This window comes from Schistocerca cancellata, chromosome 1 (assembly GCF_023864275.1).
Source record: "Schistocerca cancellata isolate TAMUIC-IGC-003103 chromosome 1, iqSchCanc2.1, whole genome shotgun sequence".
Taxonomy (NCBI): Eukaryota; Metazoa; Arthropoda; class Insecta; order Orthoptera; family Acrididae; genus Schistocerca; species Schistocerca cancellata.
In genome coordinates this window covers 790425442-790448744 of record NC_064626.1, presented here as the reverse complement: position 1 = coordinate 790448744, position 23303 = coordinate 790425442, and the positions used below count along the sequence as shown (strand labels likewise).

At 39.0% G+C, this 23303-nt stretch overlaps 1 protein-coding gene across 13 annotated transcripts in view; it reads left to right on the top strand.

Annotated features, from left to right (window-relative positions):
* LOC126187542 (putative thiamine transporter SLC35F3) overlaps nucleotides 1-23303 on the top strand; it is a 653727-nt gene that overhangs the window by 462179 nt on the left and 168245 nt on the right. For all 13 annotated transcript variants that reach the window (XM_049928741.1, XM_049928748.1, XM_049928702.1 and 10 more), the window contains exon 9: nucleotides 8596-8785. In XM_049928741.1, the coding sequence (XP_049784698.1) occupies nucleotides 8596-8785 (190 nt within the window). The remainder of the gene's footprint in view (nucleotides 1-8595; nucleotides 8786-23303) is intronic.

The following is a 23303-nucleotide window of genomic DNA, read 5'->3' as shown; positions in this document are numbered from 1 at the left end:
TCGAATTGCTACTACTATTACTTCACTATCATTATATTGGTTAATCAGTTGTTATTAACCTCATTATTTAACCATAAAGAAAGATAATAAAATAATTTTGTTTTTTCAAGTTGTTTATTTTTTTCATGGCACTCTGATATTCATTTTCACAATAATCTTTATACTTTGTAAATAAATCATCTTCTAACTCCTCATCTTCTGCTGTCATTATACCTACTTCTTTTAGTATGATGATAATAATATGAAAGGATAGATTTCTACTCACCATGTAGAGGAATTGTTGAAATGCAGACAGGCACAACAAAAAGACTCCTAAACATATAAGCTTTTGGCCAAAAGGCTTTCTTCTAAAGTAGACAACAGACACTCATTCACAAAAGCACAACTCATACACATATGACCACTGTCTCTGGCCAGTGAGGTTGGACTGTGAGCCACTGCACATGATGGTGAGGGTAAGGGGGAGGCTGGGGAAGGATGGGGAGGTAGCATGTGAGAAGTGTGAGAAGGCAAAGTGCTGCTTGTGGGAGTGTACAGGGACATGGTGGTGACAGGGAGGGACAGCTAAGTGCAATCAGCTGCTTACGAAGTAGGGCGGGCAGATGGGACTTAATAAGGAGAGAAGTAGAGGAAGGGAAAAAAGACTGTGGGTGCATTGATGGAATAGAAGGCTGCTTAGTGGTGGAATGGGAGCAGGGAAGGGATTAGTGGATGAGGGACAGGGACTAATGAAGTTTGAGGCCAAGACTGTTACAGGAATGTAGGATAAACTACAGGGAGAGTTAGCACCTGTAGTTCAGAAAAGGTGTTGGTAAGAAGGATCCAGATAGCACAGGCAATGAAGCTGTCATTGAAGTGAAGAGTGTTATGTTGGGCAGCACAGTGAGCAACTGAATCATCCAGCTATCTCCTGTCCACAATTTATAAGTTGTCATTCATGCAGACAAGCAGTTTGTTAGTTGTCGTGCCCACATAGGATGCAGCACAATGGTTGCAGCTTAGTTTGTAGATAACATGACTTCTTCCATAGATAGCCTGCTTTTGATGAGTTATGTGATGTTTGTGACTGGACTGGAGTAGATGGTGGTTTAAGGATGTATGGGACAGGTCTTGAATCCAGGTCTATTACAGGGATATGACCCATGATGCAAGGGGTTGGGAACAGGGGTGGAGTAGGGATGGATGATGCTGTTGCATATGTTTGGTGAGTGGTAGAGTACTACTGTGGGAGAGATGGGATGGGTAGTGGGTAGGATATTGATTATTTCAGGGATATTGAGGGGTAGTCAAAATCCTGGTGGAGAATGTGATTCAGTCAGTTACTCCAGATTTGGGTGGTACTGAGTCATGAGAGGAATGCTCCTTTGAGGCAGGATGGTGGTATTTTTGGAGACAGTGGTGATTGGAGAGGTAAAGCATAGTAGATCTGTTTCACTACAAGGGTGTGATGGTAATTTTGGTCTGTGAGGGCATCAGTGAGACCCTTGGTGTATTTGGAGATGGATTACTCATCACTAAAAGTGCAACAGCCATGAGTGGCTAGGCTGTATGGCTGGACTTCTTGGTGTGGAATGGGTGGCAGCTATCAAAGTGGATGTATTGCTGGTGGTTGGTAGGTTTGATATGGATGGAGGTACTGATGTAACCATCTTTGAGGTGGGCTTGTTGGGTTGAGGAGCACCAGGTGAAGCAAATGGGGCAGAAGGTGTTGAGGTACTGGACAAATGTGGATAGGGTGTTCTCACCCTCAATCCAGTCCATCAGTACCTCTGCCCATACCACACCTACCAACCACTAAAATTACATTCACTTTGACAGCTACCACCTATTCTACACCAAGATGCCCCTTCCATCCAACATAGCCACCCATAGCTGTCATGTTTGTTATGACAAGCAATCCCTCTTCAAATATACCAAGGGTCCGACAGAGGCTTTCACAGACTGAAATTATGCTGCCAACCTTGTACAGAACATGCCTTATCTCTCCAGTCACCCACCACCTCCCAAAGTCCCAACATCCAGCAATGAAGGAGCATTCCACTCATGACTCAGTATCTCCCAGGACTGGAGCAACAGCAACTGAAACAGATTCTCCATCAGGGTTATGACTACCTCTCTTCGTGCCCTGAAGTGAGGATTGTCCTACCCACTATCCTTCCCACAGTGATATTCCACTGACCATCAAACCTGCCCATCAATACTCCACCCCTGCTCCTAACCTCTTGCCTCATTGTTCCTATCCTTGCAGTGGGTCTAGATTCAAGACCTGTCCCATAGTCTTCAAACCACTACCAACTCCTGGCCAGTCATAAACATCACTTAACCTATCAAAGGCAGGGCTTACTATGAAAGCAGTCATGTGATCTCAAGCTGAACTGCAACCACTGTGCTGCATTCTACATGACTGCTGACAATCAACAAGCTGTCTGTCCACCTGAATGACCACTGATAAATTGTGGCCAAGAGAAAGCTGGACCACTCAGTTGCTGAGCACACTGTCCAACACAACACCCTTCACTTCAGTGAGTGCTTCACACCCTGCACCATCTAGATCCTTCCTAGCAACACCAGCTTCTCTGTACTGAACAGGTGCGAACTCTCCCTGCAACACATTCTGTAACCACCCTAGCCTCAGCTTTCATTAGTCCCGCATCCTTCACCCACCTATCCTCTTCACTGCTCCCATTCCACCACTAGACAGCCTCCTATTCTACCACTGTGCCCACAGTCTTTTGTTCCCTTCTCCATTTCTCTTCATTTCTACTCTCACTCTCCCTCTCATCTGAATGCATCCAGATGCCCTACCCTGTCCTCACCACTTCCCTGTACACTCCTGGAGGCAGCACTTTATCATTCCCCACCTTATCCTGCTATCCCATCCCCCTGCCTGTTCCACACTGCTCCTTACCCCCACCATCCAGACTGATTCTCCCATCATGTGCAGTTGCTTGTAGTCTGGTCTTGGTGGCCAGAGATAGTGGTCATGTATGGATGAGTTGTGCTTGTGTGAATGTGTGTGTAATGTCTACCTTAGATGAAGTACTTTTGGCCAAAAGTTCAAATGTTTAGCAATCTTTTTGTTGCACCTGTCTGTGACTCAACATCTCCTCTATATGGTGAGTAGCAATCTATCCATTTCACATCCTTAATTTTCTGTTATTTTAGTAGTACATGATTTTTATTACTGGAAACATTTTTACTTAGCATATGACATGATTTTGGTTCCTCATTTACCTTACTACTTCTGTCTCCTCTGAGATTATGTGAAATTAAAGTACAATTATTTACAAGTGGCTCTTTCCTGTATCTTCCACAAGTCCAAGACCCAACTGGAGCAAATCTGTTTAAATGATTGGATCCAAAATTACCATTATCTCCCACACTTTTGTCTCTGGAATTCCTCGTACCATTTCTGTTTCCATTTGAACCATTTGTTGTCCAGTTATTTCTTTGATCACCATTATTTCTCCAAGAGTCTGCTCTATTCATCATATTCACATGGAAATCCCTCCTTGAATGATTCCTATCCTCGAAGTTTCTTCCACTGGTCTTCTTCTGTGGGCCTCACTCTTCCCACTTTTTCCACATAGTTCAAAAAATAATTTATATTACATAATTTATATTACAACACTCTAAGCCCCTGTGAAAGTTTATTTTCTAATCTCATAACTATCCTTTCACTACATATTTCTACCTGCAAATATTTAAGTTCATTTATCCACAACTGAAAAAAATCTTTTTTTTTTTTTTTTTTTTTTAGGATCATACATATGACCTCCCTAACATTCATTTAAAATCTTCTGCTGTCCATCTGTAGACCAATATTCATTCAAAAACAATTTCTTAAACTCTTCCCATGATCTACAAGATTATGCAACCTCAGCTGCCAAACCATAAGCATCAGACTTCAAAAATCCACTTAAAATAGGTAGTTTTTCTTTATCACTCCAATTTTCTGATAAATCATTGAATTGTTTAATACAATCAAGAACACTTCACCAAAAGGTTTGAAATTATTAAATTTCTTACAACTAACAAAAGGAACTCCATTAGGTACTGTACAGAAACCATGTTTAACACTTTGCTGACCTTCTTCTCAATTTCAGCAAACTTAGAGTTTACATTTTCCTTGATTTTCTTTCCAATAACAGTCACATATTTACTTCTACTTCTTTTTCTACCATCTCAGAATTCTATCACATAAATCCATTTTAATTTGGTCAATGCAACTTTCAGTTCTTCCCTGTTATCAGAACTAAATTTCTTTGATACTTGTAAATTATTATTACATGAATTAGCAACAGTTTACATTCTACCTTCACATAGTTTCCTCATTCTAATTTTGTTAGCTGTACAAACACTGCTAACATTATTCAATTTTGCCTCTGTATCTTGTACTTCTTCTTTTAATTTATTTTCAAAAGCATTTTCTTGTTTAGTTGTAATTACACTAATTTCTTCATTGCTTTTGTCCATTTTTTAATGTAATCTACTAATATCACACTTACTACACATATTCTCATACATTTACATCATAATCTGCCTCAATGACAACTTAATTTCCTCATTTCATGACTTTTTGTGCATTCTGTGATTTTCATTGTATAATTCTTGCCTAATTTTAACTTGTTCCATGAATTTGGAGCTGTTCATTTCTTTATTCATATGACCATGAGCGGTAGGTGAAGCTGTAGACATTTTGTTCAAAATTTTACTGTTAAGGTGTTCATCACTAAAGTCGAAGACTAACCTAAACCCACTATCATCTTCAGGTTCACTTTTAATGGCTCCTTTTTGTTTATATATCAAATTAAATTCGTCTATTCTGTCCATAACAACACTATTTTCTTCAATTCACATTGTTACCACTGTCTGTTACCACTTAACACACTGTCTTTAATCTCACTATCACACACTTTTGTGAATAATCACTGACAATGAAATGGAATGTCAATTTACCTTGATTATTTTTATGTTCTGCACCAATTGTGGCTGCTGTTGTGTCATCTGCTAACTGATGTAGCTTGTAACCTCCATGTCAGTTGTGCTCAGTGTGTTGTTTACATGTGGTCTGCACCATGCTGGTCGTATAGGATGTGACATCAGCTGAACCTGCTCACTGACTTACTGTTGTCCAAAATGGAATCACAGGAACATCAGGCACTACTGTAATTCGATTGGTTGATTTGTTCCCATATAATAACATCCCTCTTCTACACATAATTTCAAACAATTAAAATTTCACTGTTCCAAAAACTAATTGTGCACTGCCATATCCTTTGCTGTCACAGTCCATTCTAACCATTTGAATTTGAATTATTAAGTTCCATAATCACTATGACTATCCTCTCTTCCTCCTCCTCCTAATTATCACAGTCACTGTCTATTATTTGTCACATTTTCTGGTTTTGTGAGCTCATAAGCCCTCATCGTGCCAGGAAAGAACCATCATCATCTGAAAAAGGCACAGAATGTAGCTTTCTGTACTGCATAAATCTGTTATAACTGTCACCATATTTTCATTGTCACTTCACTATTTTGTAAATTCACTGTTTCATGAAAGTTCTTTTCCATGATGCTTCCATGACAGTGTTCCAAAACCGTAGGGCACCAAATGTAGCTTACCTATTTTGTCCGCACAGTTAGACTTGATAGCAATACTTTCATTGAAATGGGCTGAAAAGTTGGCAGTGGAAATAAGCTAGTGTCGTTATTGTTGTCTACACCAAAAATTGAAGTTCAAATGCATTAATTGTCCTTGGTTGCTCAATCAACTAATGTTTATGGTCAGTTTGAGTCTCATCTACTTTGATCAGATGAACTGCCACAATTGAGAAGCATATTTATAGAATAAAAATCCTCTTTAGTTGTCAGTAATTTTCTTAATTTATTCTATGACTGGTTTTGAAGTTTAAAGCTTCATCCTCAGGTGCCACCAAATAATTATGGGAGCATAAATGTGTGGTGGTCAGGCCAGTCAGTCATGGGGGACCATACCCATGTCAAACAAATGCCCTCAAGTTTGTTTGATGTGTGTGTGATCCCTTGTGACTGACTGGCTTGACTGCAATACATTTATATTTCCATAATTACTGGTAGTTGATAATGCCTGAAGATGGAACTGTAAGCTCCAAACCCGGTTGTAGAATAAATTAAAAAATTACAAGCAACTGAAGTGGTTTTTATTTTATAAACTCATCTACATTAATTATGCACAGATAAATGAATAACAACATACTACAGTTGTTTGATGTCCTATAATATTGTTTGAGTGAAGTAATGTAACGATAATGTAATCCATCACAATTGTTCATGTATAGTGTGACTGTATAGGTCACTGTATAGGTCACCCATTACACTGTCCATTCAATCAGGTAATCATATCATAATGAATAAAATATGAACAGTAATTATTGGTTTTGCAAACAATACCATTCATGACCTAGCTCCATTGCCACAGATGGTGGTAATCATTATTGAAGTTGAACACTGCTGTATCCTGCTACAAGTGCGTGTGAGTGTGGCAACTGTAGTGTCACCACACAAGTACATTTAAATCAATCACCATCTGTATTGGCACGGGCCAGACACTAGAGGCACCTGTAGGAAGCGTGCACATGGCAGTGTCTCTCGTGCACCAGCTGCCTGTGACTCAAACCCTTACATGCCCAGAGCAGTGCTGGCTCACTCTCACTAAGTTATTTTAGTTTGTACCTCTCACATCAGTTGTTCTCTGTATCACTTATGTAACATGTTCTGAATGATTCTTTTGTCTTGTTACAAGCGTAATCATGAGACGCTTATTTCTGTTAGTGTTCAGAGGTTTATGAATAAAGCCATATTTGTGTTTCTTGGATCAATTTCATGTATTACTTGGTTACTACACAACTGATTGATACATAGAATAACTTATGTGAGTGGCAAAGAGAAAGAACATAGTGAGAGTGAGTCAGTACTGCTCCACATGCATAAAGGTGTGAGTCACCAGTAGATGGCATGGTGGAAACCGTCGCGTGTGCCCACTTCCTACAGGTGGCCACTAGTGGCCGGCCCATGCTGATGCAGTTGTCAGTTATTTAAGTACACACACCACACCTGGTGCACTTACACTCACAGTCACATGCAGGATACAGAAAACACAGTCAATGAGAATACTTACACAGTCACAGTCCAATTAATCGTGGGGAACAGTCATTAAAATTAGTGATAGAACTCATGGACATGATATTTAGATAACATGCAATACATTTTCCAATTTATAATCTGTATTAAATTAACTATGTTATGTTATTCTGTATTGACAGATAAAGATCTTACTTATTTCAAAACTCTACAAACTGAGCTAGAACTGAACTGAACTCTTTTCATAAGTTTACAATAACCAAAACTGAATGTATACGTTGTTGCTTGCCCCATCTTCACAAATTACAATTAAAGATTTACATTTCTGAGAAATTGAATGGTGGATGCATATTTGTTGAAGCATGAACTTCCAGATGCAGTAGTATTTTCTGCTGAATTGCCTGGTTAGTTTGCCTAGATACTGTATGTGATTCTATTTCAGAAACAATGTTGTACCTAAAATTGTTAATTACTTTGAAATTAAATGATTACAAGTGATTCTAACATATTTTTGTCACTGGTTGCATGAACACTTTATTTATTTCTACAGCTTTGTCATCTACTTTATCATGAAGTCAGTAATTGCCTATACATTTACATATGAACAATAATAACAAAACCTGAAATCACTTATAATTCATAATTAACATGGTGTTTAGCTAAACAGACTATTTCACTACATTCCTAATAATAAAAAGAATGTAACTGTCAATAAAGTTAAGTTGAATTAGTCCTTTGTCAATATTTGAGATTTCTAGGTACTTTTCACATGTTACATAAATGACAATATTGAAGATACCACAAAATTTGCAAAAAAAAAATATACAGTTTTGGGGGAAGGAAAACATAACAGATGGAATGAATCCACTTGCTTTTTTATATCCATTTCCTTAAAAATAGTTCAGTATTATCAGGTACTGCTTATGACTAATTGTACAGTGTAGCTGGAATGTATTTTCAGAACGCTGTAGGATATTTTCTTATTTTTTCCTTAGTCTATAAAGACATTGTAAGCCAAGACTCCACAGAAAAACTAAAACAGATACTGAACAAAACAAGTACAAAAATGATTATAGGTTGTTCTTTCACAAATCTTCTCGATAGTGATCCATATCATATTACAAATGGAATTACCTGTGAATTCCCAAATGGTAGAATAAAAGGGAACTAACAATATCCTTCAGATAATCATGCCAAATATGACAATGCTCTGGTTAATGTACTAAGCTCACATTCAAGAGTTGCAAATTTGAAATTTGTTATGTAACTCACATTTAAATTCCAATAATTTTCCAAAACCATTTTATGAGAATGACAAATGAGTCCTCCAGCTGCTTCAAACCATTTGTTTTTCTTTATCCTTTTCATCTTTTTGGTGTCACTATGAACAAAACTTTAAATGCTTCCCATCCTTCTTTTTCCTTTTTTTCTGAATAATAAGGAGAATTGTCTAATAGTGAATTTTATTTACAGGTATTGTTCAAAAAAGTAATTGGAGAAGCAAGTTATGGACAAGTATCTCTCTTCTTCTCACTGATTGGCATGTTCAATGCTGCCTTATTATGGCCTGTGTGCCTTACACTGTACTTCACAGGCACTGAAATACTGCACTGGAGGCAACTGCCATGGCCAGCGTTGCTTGGAGCAAGTGGCCTATCTCTTGGTAAATTTTGTTTTCATGGCAACAGCTTTTGATGTGGTCAGCATTCTGAATTTTTTTAAATCTCTCTGCAATATGTAAAATTTTCTTTTTGTGAAACAGAAATACTTGTATCCATATGGTAGATTGTGAATGCAACTGAAATTGTGGAAAAAGAAGCAACTAACATTATTACTTACAATGTGGTACCAAACTTGCACTATAGTACAAAATCCAAATTAGATATCAATTTAAGACCCTGCAAACATGTAATTCTCCTGGGCTGTCAAACAAACACAGATAAAAATCTTTTATGAATTTTATTATGGAGAATCCTAAGAGGTATACAAATTATTTAAGAAGTAAAGGTAACAATTCCCTGAATGGGTCCTGGGGCAAGTTTGAAGGTGGATGTGGGACAGGGAATACTGGAGATGGCAGCCAGGAGGACTATGTGATTGAAGGATGTGTTGCAAGCACACTTTTCATCTATGTAATTCAGAAAAAGCTTGTGTTTGGGATGTGGGTCCAGATGGCATGGGTTGTGAAGTAGCCATCAAAACTGAGCATGTTAAGCCTAGCAATATGCTTCACCACTGGGTGAAACTCTGATCATGACCACAGTTTGGTGATGGCCATCCATTTGCGTGGATAGATAGTTGATGGTCACATCCACATAAAATGGTATGTGTAAATTACTGCTGCATTGGTACATGATATGATTTACTTCATAGGTAGTGATTCCTGTGTTATGGTATAATAAATATGTGATGGGACAGGTTTAGGAAGACAGCATAGATTTATCAGATTGGTCTTACATCGTGGTCTTCCACAGGAATATGAACAATGTAGCAAGGGGCTGATCTAGAAGCAGATTATTTAGATTAGATGGGTGGCAGAATATTACTTTGGGAATGGTGTGAAGGAATGTTCCTCATTTCTGGACACAGTGATACACGGGGGAGGCCCTAATGAAAGATATGGTCAAGGGATGATATTGTATGGTACAGAGAGTGTTCCTTTGTGGCTGGTTGTACTGGGGGCATTCACAGGATTAGGAGCATATGTGTATGTGGCACAGGAAATCTGGTTGTGGACTATATTGAGAGAGCAATGCCTCTCTGTGAAGGCTGTCAGCATGCTGCACTAGGTACTGCTCATCACTGTAGATATATCATCCATGGTTGGCCATACTATATGAAAGACATTTCGTAGATGTGAAATGGTTTTGGTATTTGTATATCTTCCCCTCAAAGAATAAGTAGTTATGTGTGAGGACACAGTTTCTGAGGTGTATAAGGAATGAAATTGTGTGTGCCTGTTCCACACCCATCTTCACCCCTGCTCCATAACCCTAACTTTCCTAATCCTGCACTCATATCCTCCTCTCCTCATTCTCCCTCTTCCTCTGTTCTGTCTCCATGGCCACTTTGAGAACATTATTTCACACAAGTGACCTATTATTTGTTTCCCCCTTTTCCCACATACTATTTCACCCATCAGATTTTGCTAGTAATTGTTATAAGCACTGTCTACAAGTCTTGCACTTGGGTGCTCCTCTCAGCTTGGTGGTGTAAGTGGCTGCTGCTGATTGTGATATGGTGTCTCTGGCAAGCCTCTCAACTTGGTATCCGCAGTGGTGGCTTATGTCGCTTGGTCCTTAAATTAGCCCTGTATGTCTCCCCCTCCCAATCCACTCCCCCACACCATTGTGTTCAATTCACTTGCCTGCAGCTAAAATGATCTCACTGATGCCACATTCCTATCTCATATACCTGCTGTCTTCCCCTTCCAGCTGTCAGCCTCTCTTCTCTGGTCCTCTCTCCCCCTCCATGCCTCCTTTATCCCCTTGAAATTTCACCCAATATAACCACTCTGTCCAATCCTATTGCACTACATCAGTCTCCCATAAGAAAAATGTGTATTTTCATTTTGCAGTAGTACATGTAGTGAAGGACAAGGAGCTGGAAACACTGAAAGATATAAAGTTGATCAAAGACCAAAAAAAGTAAATGAAATGGACAAATGCATGAAAATAACATACCTAGCATTGATCAAGGAACACAAACCTTCCAGAGGGAATCAGAATGTTGAGATACAGCATCAGTTTCAAAATCTAGTAGTATCAGTCATCATTAGTACAATGTATAAAAATGATGGTAGAGTTATATGTAATGAAATGCTGTCTGAACAAAGCTGCACAAATATCTGCTCAGATCTTGATAAGATTTCAAAGGGGTGTGAAGACAGGCAATTTGCTTTAAATGTACAGAAATGTAAACTTGTGCAATTCATGGAACACAAGAGACTCTATAGGTCTTCAAGAAAAATGTATAAATGCACAATATTACTAATGAGTGTGAACTGTCACTAAGAGATAGTGCAAACCCTATCCCATTACATATATATTCATCCTCTCTGGCATGCATTTCATTCTGATACAAAGCCTCCTCATCATTTTGTACTCTTCTATCGCCAGTTTTCCACTCTTGTTCTTACTGTATGATTACAGCATCAATGACTCGCAACTGGTATCATTTAATTTATATGATTGCCTGAATGTAACAATTTCTGTGATACAAAATGGAATGATCAAATACATTCACTTGTAAAGCAGGTGTCAGACTTTAGTTCATTGGCAGGTTACTAGAAAAATACAACCATTCTACACTATGTAGTAGATTATTTAAACACTTCTGTGTCTCAGCTTAAAACGTTGATCAAGTGTGTGCAACCTATACCAAATAGTACTAACAGGGAACATTGAACACATTCAAATAAGGACAGCACAAATTGTTACAAGTTTGTTTGAGTCACTGTAGGCTGTTGTGGAAATGTGGAAAAATATGAATTGTCAGAAACTTGAAGATATATTCCAGTTACTAGTAAACACCTATTTACTAAGTTTCAACAACCAGCAGTAAGTGAAGAATCTAGAAACATACTTCAGTCTCCAACATATCACTCCAGTAGGGACTATAAAGACAAGATTAGTCCAACTGCAGAGTATTTAAGGAGTCATACTTTCCTTTCACTGTTTTTGAATGGAGCAGAAATGAATATTAACATAAAGTACCAGTATAATGCTAAGTACCCTTTGCCATTTGTATCGATGCACATGTAGAAAAAGTGGAAAGAAACGTAGACACTTGCTGGCAAGCAGTTGATCAAAGATGCTGTAACATGTCTGTGCTTACACTCACAGCCATTGGCATGCTGACTGTTTATGAGGGCTGGTGTGAACAGATGGATGTGAGTGACAACAAATGGAATAAACTAACTGAGATGTGGGTATAGGGCATGGAAGAAGTAAGGAAATTTTGGGATTCAAGAGAGTGAAGTGGCATGGAGTGGTAGTGACATAATGTGACTGATTGCAATGACAGTCACAAAACAGAGAGCAAGAGAGAAGTAAGGGGAAAAGGAAGAATATAAAGTCTTGAAATAGGAAAAGTGACATGTTAAATAAAGGGAATTGAAAGGGTGAAGGCAAGCAAATGAAAAGCTGGCAGCTTGAAATGTGCCAACATTGTTATGAACACACTTCGATATTTAACTTAAAAATCTCAAGTTCAATGTATGGGTGGTGTACCCTTGAAGCTAACAACATGTCCTTTTAAACATTTTTGGCATTCATTGTCAATAAGGTCAGGATAATTTAGTGGCATTCTAATTAATAAATAATGTAGTTCACACGGTAAAGTGTGACATCAGGATTTATTACAGTATAATAAAAACAATCACAGAGTTTATATCACAAATTCTGTTTCAACACTGACTCCCCATGGCATCAACTATGCTGCCTTTATAAATTTACAACTGTCAATGCTGAAAGTGGACATAATTGTTTCTCTAAATTTTATGGCTTACAATCAAAGTTGACAGCTATGAATTGCTTGACATTGAATTAAACTTGATCTTGACACAATTTCCATATATAATAATAATAATGCTGATTGAGAGACATTTATTTTTTTAATTATGTAATTTCAGTTGAAATTCCAATACATTGCAATAAATCTGTAATAACAATTAAAATAAACAAATTCTGATATTCATAACATGTTTTCAGTAACAAAATTTTGAATATTTCAAATAAAATTACTGTCCTTGTAGCTAAACAGTTTAGAAGTAATTTATATTCACATCTGTTTACATTTCTATTTGGGTTACATGTTTAATAAGTAACACATATTGAATTTACAATGGAAATCAGCCAACTGTATTCCAATGTTATCATTTTATACATCAACATTTATATATCAAACTGATAATGAACTGCAATGTACCTTTACAATGTGGCATGTGGAGCTTCAGCTTGGCATTTACATCATAATAGTTAGGGTACAATACATGTTGATATTCATTGCAAGTCTAATTCATTGTATCATTTCTTTTGAAAATCATAATTCAAGTACATAGAAATGATTGAAATATAAGAACTCCACATCAGTAGAATTAATACAACAACAAATATTTAACTTTTTTTTTTACAGACAAGTGGTCATAGCAAAAATATTGAAAATGGATGTATTTATTTGTGATTACTTTGACAGTCACCTGATCCCTCTATAGTTTTCAGCTAAGTGAAATGTATCAGCTGACAGGCATTCATCTTAGGTCTGCTTCAAAATGTCTGACATGGATGTTTGTGAGTGAATAATTGCTCTCTTTGAAATTGGTGTTAGTGCATCTGAGGCTGGACATCGGTACGGTATTGATGAGATAGATTAGATGATTTAGAGGTAGTGGTGAGGTGGCGAGATGTTCAATACCTGGAAGACCATGTGTTTCTACATGGAGACAAGAGGAAGAACTGGTTAGGGCAGCCTATAATGCTCCTTTGTCAATTATCCAGGAACTAAGGAGAAATTCACATTTCCTGTGCTCGTCCAGAACTGCTCTCAGAAGATTAAAGAACCATGGAGTCAGTTCCCATCATGATCTTATCAAAGAACTGTTGTCTGACCAATAAGCCATGGATAGACTTACAATTGTGAGATTCTGAGAAGATGTCGATTGGAGGAAAGACATTGTCTCTGACAAGAGGTCCTGCTCTTGCTTGCTGCACAGATGGGCGATGACGTGATGCATGCTTTGTGGCCACCTGTGCAAGAAGTGGACACATAAGTGTGAAATGTTGAGACTGGATGTCTTAATGGGTGCAGGAACTTTATAACATATCCAAGACAAGTTCAATTCAGCATCCTATGAACATTTCCTTGAAAATGTAATCATCCCTGGAGCTCAAATTTGGTCCCCCAAAGGACATCTCACTTACCAGCATGATAATCATCCATCAAAAACTAGCATTAGGCTTCAAAACTTGTTTCAGAGGAGGGAGATGATATCCAGTGCCTTCTGAACCCTCCAAAGTCACCTAATCTCAACCCCATAGAGCACATATTGGCTTAACTTAAGAAGACTCTGTGGGACAACTGGCCGGACCCCCCTCTATGCTGTGAATGCCCTAGGGGGTTTAGTTCATTCTTCATCAGAGAGGATTGGCATGGATGAGGACTTTTTCCATAGACTTGTAAATAATTCGCAAAGGATCAAAGCCGTTCTTGATGCCAACGGCATGTGTACAAAATACTGAAGCTATATGTAGCCTACTCTTCATTTTATTTTATTTTTATCTAAAAGGCCTACATAGTTATTAGGCCAAAAATATTAACTGAAAAATACAAAGCTTCTTGCTACTGTATTATTTGTAATTTTTTTATGGGAGGTCAGATGAATATTACCCAACAAGGATAATTATTTTTATTGCTATGAGCAGTCAGATAAATATTACCTTCCAAGGAAGATTTTTTTAAACATCAAATTCACAAACGATAATTAGTTATTTACTCAAGAGAATATTTAAAAAAGTGAAAAAAAGAAAATAGAATGTATAACAAAAAGTAAATAAAGCATGAAACATTTGTGACATGATGAAAAAAAATGTCACTGTGAAATTCAATCTGACGTGTACTAAAGCTACTAGTACAGTAAGTTGACATGTTACCAAGGAGTTACCAACTTCTTCTTTTTAGTGTAGTGGTTGAATAGGCCTACCATAGAACATCAGGTGGTGGTCGAAGTAATTACAAATAAATACATCCATTTTCAATGTTTTTGCTATGACCTGTTTGTTTAAAAGATTAGACTATTGTAAAATGGAATCTTTTGAAATAATGTAGAACCTTGAAAAGGCTACAGCTGCACAATTTGTAGCAAATTAAGGTTTAAAAACTTACCTGCACTGGTCTAAATTAAAAAGGAGAAGAAAAGAAGAACAAGACAATTCACTTCATTTAGATTCAAACACTCATCCATCCTTTATGTTTGTAAACTGTCAGGCTATGCACTTTAAAAAAAAAAAAAAATATTGTTCATTGCATTTGTTTGGGCTGAACATCCCATGACACCCATTCAAGTTCATTGTTGATCCATTCACTCATTTTTTTTATTATTATTGTTATTATTACAGAGGGCAATGAACTCTCTGACCGAACACACTGAGCTACCATGCTCGCATCCACTCAGCCTTGAAACAAATGTGAGATGCTCATCATTGTAGTAGTTCTACCAACGTGGAGTTCTTATATTTCAAAAGTTTCTATGTGCTAGAATAATGATTTTTGTAAGAAACAATACAATGAGTTAAATTACAATGCATCTTGACGTATAATGTATCTTAACTATTATGTTGCTTCTATTTGATGATACAAGCACCAAGATGAAGTTCCACAGTCCACTAGAGTTGTGAACATTGGCCCTTTTGGACTTGGGCATGCACAATGCTCTGTTCTTGGACTCTACATTACTCAGACCATGCAATCTTTTTGACTCTCATTATAGATACTGTAACTGCAGTGGGAAGGAGCAGTTACACTAGTAACTTTGCCAGAGCCTTTAAAAATATACAGTATCTTGATCAACAAGGCCAGGAACAGATTTCACACATAATTTCTTCCCCCATCGCCAGCACAAACCAATTTACAACCTATATTCACCTTCACCCAACACCACCTCATGCTTCATCAGGGATATGACTACCTTCTGTTGTGCCCTGAAATGAGCGATATCCTACCAAAAGCTCTACCCTCATTTTTCAAGTTGTTACTCTGTCATCCATTTAGCCCATGCAATCTGTTAGTATTCTAATAGGAGGAAAGTGACAGGGTTTGTGCCATCTCCTCTACCTATTACGCTCCCTCTGGTTATTCCCTGGCGGTCAACACAAGTGCAAGATCTCTCCATCACACACACTCCTTGTTCATGTTTGAGTTCTGGGCTGACCTTGGGTGAAGTCAGCCATGTAAAATACCATCTGCATCACAGTTACTGTGGTATCGGTGTGACAAATAACCATCTCTCTACCTTCCACACAAAACTGTGGCTAACTGAAAAATCAACCGCTAACAACTTCAACATTTGCTTCAACACCCTTTAGTGCCACTGATCTGGACAGGAGAGAATGGTGTGTTCAGCATATCCTATAATGTCATCCCCACCCCCCAATCTACAACTTAACTAATTCCCATACCCACAAACTGGACCCTCCTGCTTGCCCTAATGCAACACTTTCTTATCATTTTCAACCTCTTTCCTACCGTGTACCAACTTCTCTTTTTTGTTTATTGCTCATCCCCCATTAATCACGAACCATCCCATTCTCTCTCCCCTCTTTCCTCTCTCTTTCTTGCTCTTACCTGATCATTAACATTTTTAAATGTGATTCTGTCTGTGCCACTAATAGCTGCTTGTCTCTTCCTCACCTATCTTCCCATACTTCCCTGCACCTCTTTACAGTATGTGTTTCCCCCTCCCTCCCAGTTGCTCAAATTCTTTCCTTTTCCTGCCCCTCTGTCTACATTCAACTGCCAGGGCAAATGCTCATAAACAGTTAGAGTTGCCACAGCTGCAAACATATGGATTTGGGTGTATGTGTGTAACTATACTAGAAAAAAATGGAAAGCTTGAAAGTTAGTGATGTTCTTTTCCTCGACACATTGTGTTTAAACTTCAGCCATTAGTGGGAGATTGCTTCCTTGCATCAGCTTTGACTGTTCTTTCCATTCTCAAACTTCCATTACTATAATTTTTATTAAAATATGCAAATACAAACAGATTCTATGAGAAATTGACACTCTTATAAATTTTTGTTTCACTCAGTTTCCCCTTTTGTATACAGTCAATTTAGAACCCATTAATTCTAATTTCTTATAATTTTTGTGGGCTATTAACTCCTTGATTCTGTAGATTGTTAGCACTTGACATATGACCAGCTGATTTCTACATGAAAGATGAAGAACTCCACCTTGCTACTGTCAGAGACAGGTCATGTCCCATTACTAAGCACCCTTGGGCACATGCTCCATGACTTGTACTTCGGAGAACATATGATCACCACAGCCAAGTAATTCATATTCTACACTATTACAACATATTTTGAAGAGTACCAGTATCATTCACTGTAAGATCACAAAACTTTCTCACCCTCATAAATAATAAGATCAAAGCCATGAAATCATATAATATTTCTGCATGTGTTTATGTTCTAACAGAGAAAAATCCAGGATAGGGTAATGACAGTATTATGAAAGGGACAGACTGTCGCTCATCATGTAGAGGAGATGTTGAGTCCCAGACAGGCACAACAAAAGGCTGCTATACATTTGAACTTTCAGCCAAAATGCCTTCTTGTAAAGTACAAATCATACACAAATTCATGCAAGCATGACTTGCACACACATGACCATTGTCTTTGGCTGCAGATTATTAGCTTAAGACTTCTACTATTCCTTCTAAAGAAGCTGTGTGTTTAGGTATTGCCTGAGCTCTATTTTGTTTACTCATGCTAGTACTTCATTTGTGAAATTGTAAGTGTTAATATGATAATACAGTACAAAAGTCAAATTGAGAAGTCATTTTCATGCTAAATTTTGAAAAATGTGACAACATTCTAGTATAAGCCACTTTCCTGGAAAGTCTGGAGACGATTTTATTCTCTTAATTTTGTAGATTTGTGTCACAATTGTATATTTATGTGTGTCTTGAAAAATCCCTTGAATCTATGACTGATTATACGTGCAGCTAAAGGGCAAATATATCAAGTCAACGCAAAATTTTAATACTCTGCTAGAAACTCAGCTATAGCCAAAAAGAAGAGCCAATTTTTAAAAATCTAATTATTTACATAGTTTACATAGGGGCTTTAATTTTTAAAATAATGACAGTAGATGATGTAAACTGTTTGATATTGAGCAAACTTAATGCATCTGTATTCAGTTATACTTTAGCAATTCCAATGCCACTGCTAGAATGTTGTCATTGAAATTTGTGATCAGTTATTTCAGAGTATCATAATTACCACCACACACTCTCTTTCATCTAGAAAGTCATTTTCATTTGTATGTTGTTTAACAAATTAGGGTCTTATTCTTAGGGTGTTATGTATAGTACATGTGTTTGGCTTTTTTGATAACAGTCTTCAGGTGGCAAAGGATTTTAACTTCTGGTTATAATTTGTCCTTTTAATATGATACAGATGCTTTATTTCCCGTTACAAAATTCTTGAAGCCCACTTTATCCACCTCTTGTCCATGGTTCTACTTAATTTTTATCCATGTGTGTTATAAGAAAAAGCAGGACTCAAAAAGCTGAAAGAACATAGTTAACAATGAGTTCTTATGAATTTTCTCTGAACACAATGAGGTATGTTTCTGCTGTATACTATGATTTGAACCAGATTGTTGAGCATGTTTTATGGTAAATATTTCACCATCATGATGAATTACTATTGTTACATCCATATCAGTGGATAACGGAAAGCCAATCAATCACATATACTGGACCAATGTGTGGAGCACAGTGATACATAACAGAAAATGGCATTCACACTAGATTTTGGGTGTGCGTTTGTACGTCTCTGTGGCTATATGTGTTAATGTGTGAACTGTTTCTAGAAAAAGAAATAATGCTCAAAAGCTGTTTTCTGTTATTTGTTACTATACTCCACACATTGATCCATTATAGGTGACTGCTTACCTTTCTCTTGTTATACATATTGTTCCCAACAGGAATTTCCATTATTTTTACCTACCATATAGTGGAGATGCTGAGTCTGTCACAAAATAAGCTTTGCATGAGTATGTGTGTGTGTGTGTGTGTGTGTGTGTGTGTGTGTGTGTGTCATCTATTTTTGACAAAGGCCTTGTTGGCCGAAAGCTTATTTTGTGGCAGTCATTTTATTGTGCCTATCTGCGACTCAACATCTGTGCTAAATGGTTGATTAGAAACTATCCTTTCCATAATATTGTTACATTCCATCCCCTGGATTTTCCATTGTTTCATTATTGTTACATGTGTCATTGATGATATTTATTTCTAAGAATAAATTTTCTAAATGTGTTGATTGTGACCTTCACTTATTGGGAACGTTACTGTAGGAAATAACACAAAGCTGGACATCAGTCCTTAAAACATTCTCTCTGCAAGAGAATCAGTATTAAGATGTACAAAAATAGTTTGCCTCTAGTGATGTCTGCATAACCTTATTAACAATCTGTTTCCTTGATGAACAGTAAGATACAATATGCTTTCAGAAAAAGTTCTGTTTCATTAAAAAAACAAAATGAGCACAGATACAGAAAAACTGTCTATTGGCAAAAAATTACAAATCTTAAACTACCTTTCTACTAGCTCCTGCCATTTGGTAGGCACTTGACATAGCGTGGCACAAGTTTTTGCATGCCTTCCTCACAGAAGATTGCTGCCTTAGTTGTCAGCTATGTAGTAATATGTTCTTTGAGCACATAATGGTTGTTGAATTTTTAATCAGTGAGGAACATTCTCAGATGCAAAAAAAGACAGAAGTTGCTAGGGGTGAGGTGATGTCAGTATAGAGGGTGGTCATATTGCCTCCAGTGAAAGTCCTCTAAGAGTTACTGTGTCTTGTTCACAGTGTGAGATTGAGCATTGTCATGAATCAAAATAATATTGTTTATAAGCATTCCATGGTGCTTCTTCTGTATTGCACGGGGTAGTTTCTTAAGAATCTCGCAGTAAACATTTCCATTGACTGTTTCATCTCAGAGAAAAAATTTACCAGTGTGGAACATGGCTGACCTCCTCTTGGTTGTTTAATGAATATGGTTTATTGGCTTGAGATTAATCAAAATAAAACTGTAATAACTTCAAGTTGAACAAATATATTTCAAGGAAGACGCAATACATGAAAGTCACAGATCAAGTAAACAGAGTAAGACGTGTGTACACTTTAACAGTCAAATCATAACTGAGTCCAAGTCAAGCGGCCGCTGGCTGGCTGGCCGCTTAGGTGGCGCTGCTGCTGCATGGCTGGCAGACAGCGCCGCATGTAGAGGATGCGTGTAACTGCGCAGCGGCACTCTGAAAGATCGGCGAGTCACAACACTTTTCCCCCCTTCGAATTTTTTGCACATGTCTTGATGGAGGTGGCCTGTAGATTGTTAACATCCAAAGGCGTTGTTTGACTGGCCGTAAAGTCTCGAGGAGGAGGCTTCCCGTACGGACGGAAGTGTCCCCGATGATAACGGGTCGAGATGACAGGAGATGTGGGGGTCGAATCTACTGGGGCCCCGTGCACCAATCTGCCCATTGTGGCAAATCCAGTTGTTATAACAGGAGACATGGGCAATGTGTCCGCATCCGTAGGAGAAGGAGGCGAGTAGAGTTGCTCCTACAGATGATGGTCATCTGGTTCCTGCATGGGCACATCTCCTGGTGGCAACAGTTCTTATGCTGGCACCGATATGATGGTGAGAAGACTGCATTGTGAATAATGAGAGATTCCAGTATCCCGAGCATCAGGTAGAGCTGAAGGTGGTGCAGCGGCATCTGGAACAGGCGTTGCCGGAACACAATGCCGAAGCTGGTCCGAGTAACGCACTGCAACACCCGTGTCCATCTGGATTTCATACAGGTGTCGACCACAGTGTCATAAGATGCAGTCAGGACTCCATTTTGGCCACCTGCCATATCCCCATACCCATACAAGGTCGTCGGCGGTGAACCAGTCAAGCGAAGGCACCCGCGGCCGTGAGGTGGAAGGCAGCAGAAGATGAAGTAGCATGCGGGGCTGTCGGCCATGTAAGAGCTCAGCCAGGCTGTGGTCACCCATGGGGGTGAAACGGTAAGAAGCCGAAATTGGAGAAGCACATCATCAGCAGAAGAAGTCAGGAGTTTCCTCATCTGAGCCTTAAATGTGCAGACCAGTCGTTCAGCCTCACCGTTTGAGTGTGGATGGAACGGAGGGGCCATGACATGCATGATGCCGTGACGGGCACAAAAATGCGCAAAATCAGAAGAGGCAAATTGTGGACCATTATCAGTAACAAGAGTAGAGGGAAGGCCTTCGAAAGAGAAAATGTGAGCAGAGCATTGGTGGTTGCCGCGGTGGTAGGCGACGTGCAATGAACAATGAAAGGAAAGTTAGAGTTGGCGTCAATAACAAGAAGCCAATAACTACCCAAAAAAGGTCCCGCGTAGTCAGCATGAATATGCTCCCAGGGCTTCTCAGGCGAAGGTACTGGTGGGGCGGCAGCCTGTGACACACAAGTGCCGCAGGCAGCGACCATGTGTGTGATTTCAGAGTTGATGCCGGGCCAGTACACATGACAGCATGCCAGAGATTTTGTGCGAGAGTCACCCCAGTGCCCTTGGTGAAGGAGGCGCAAGACCGAAGCATGCGAAGATGCAGGTACCACAACACACGGTGAAGCATTTTTGGTGGAAAGGAGGATAACACCATCCCTAGCCGTGAGGCGGTAAGGCAAAGTGTAGTAGTTCCGCAATGGATCAGAAGTCTTAGCGGGCAGACGATCTGGCCAACCCTTCTGAATACAGCGTAAAACGCGGGAGAGGGTAGGGTCAAAACCCATAGCAGACGCCAGCCTGTCCCCGGTGATGGGGAACCCGTCCACAACCCACTGCTCAGCAACATCCAGATGGAAACACAAAAGTTTGTCCCTATCGAAAGCCAGATCAGGACCCATGGGAAAGTGAGACAGTGCATCAGCATTCGCATGTTGAGCCGTCAGCCGGAAATGAATCTCATAATTGAAACGAGACAAGTAAAGAGCCCAACGCTGGAGGCGGTGTGCAACCTTGTTGGGAAGTGACAATGATGGATGAAACAAGGAAACAAGTGGTTTGTGATCTCTAATAAGATGAAATTTGGATCCATAGAGAAAAACACCAAACTTATAAAGAGCATAAATAATGGCCAAAGCTTTTTTTTCTATTTGAGAATACTTTTGTTGGGCATCCGTGAGCATTTTGGAGGCATAAGCAATGGGTTGTTCAGAACTGTTGGAAAAACAGTGCCCAAGGACTGCACTGACCCTGTATTGAGAGGCGTCCATGGCAAGAACAAGATGTTGGCCAGGTCGATAAGTAGCCAGGCACGGGGCCTGTTTCAGCATGGTCTTCAATTTCTGGAAAGCCGTATCACATGACGCGGACCAGTGAAAAGGCATGTTTTTATGTAACAGGCGATGCAACGGCTGATCCACCGAAGCAGCAGACGGCAAAAACTTGTGATAGTATGCTATTTTCCCCAAGAAGGCCTACAGTTCCTTAACAGATGTAGGGTGAGGAAGGGCATCGATTGCAGCGACAGTTTGCTGAAGTGGACAAATACCGTCCTGAGAGAGTTGAAACCCTAAGTACGTGATAGAGGCCTGAAAAAATTTTGATTTCTGAAGATTACACTTAAGACCAGCAGTCTGTAAGACATGTAAAAGTGTGCGGAGATTTTGAAGATGTTCGTCAGTGGTGGAGCCAGTGACAACAATGTCGTCCTGGTAATTTATACACCCAAGGACAGTGAGCAATAATTGTTCCAAGAATCACTGAAAGAGAGCAGGGGCGCTGGCAACCCCGAATGGCAATCATTGGTATTGATAGAGGCTGAATGGCATGCTAAGGACCAGAAACTGCCGGGAAGCAGCATCGAGAGGAAGTTGATGGTAAGCTTCTGACAGGTCAAGCTTAGAAAAATACTGGCCTCCAGCAAGTTTAGTGAACAATTCTTCAGGTCGAGGCATAGGTAAGTGTTGATAAGGTATTGAGCATTTACAGTGGCTTTGAAATCGCTGCAGAGACGAATATCACCATTTGGCTTAGCAACGACAATGACAGGAGAGGACCACTCACTGGAAGTAACAGGAAGCAAGACCCCTGAAGCAGTGAGACGATCCAGCTCCCATTTGACCTGATCACAAAGGGCCACAGGAATGGGCTGAGCCTGAAAAAACTTAGGCCGAGCAGTGGGTTTGAGCGTGATATGAGCTTCAAAGTCGTTTGCACGGACTAACAAAAGGGACGAAAATATCATCGACAAGGAATCCAATTGAGCATATGGAATAGCATCAGAGATGATATTGACAGAGTCATCTATGGAGAACCCAAAAATGCAAAAGGCATCGAAACCAAAAAGATTCTCCGTGTTACTATGGTCGACCACAAATGTGGGAACAGTGCAAACGACAGATTTGTAAGATACCTCAGC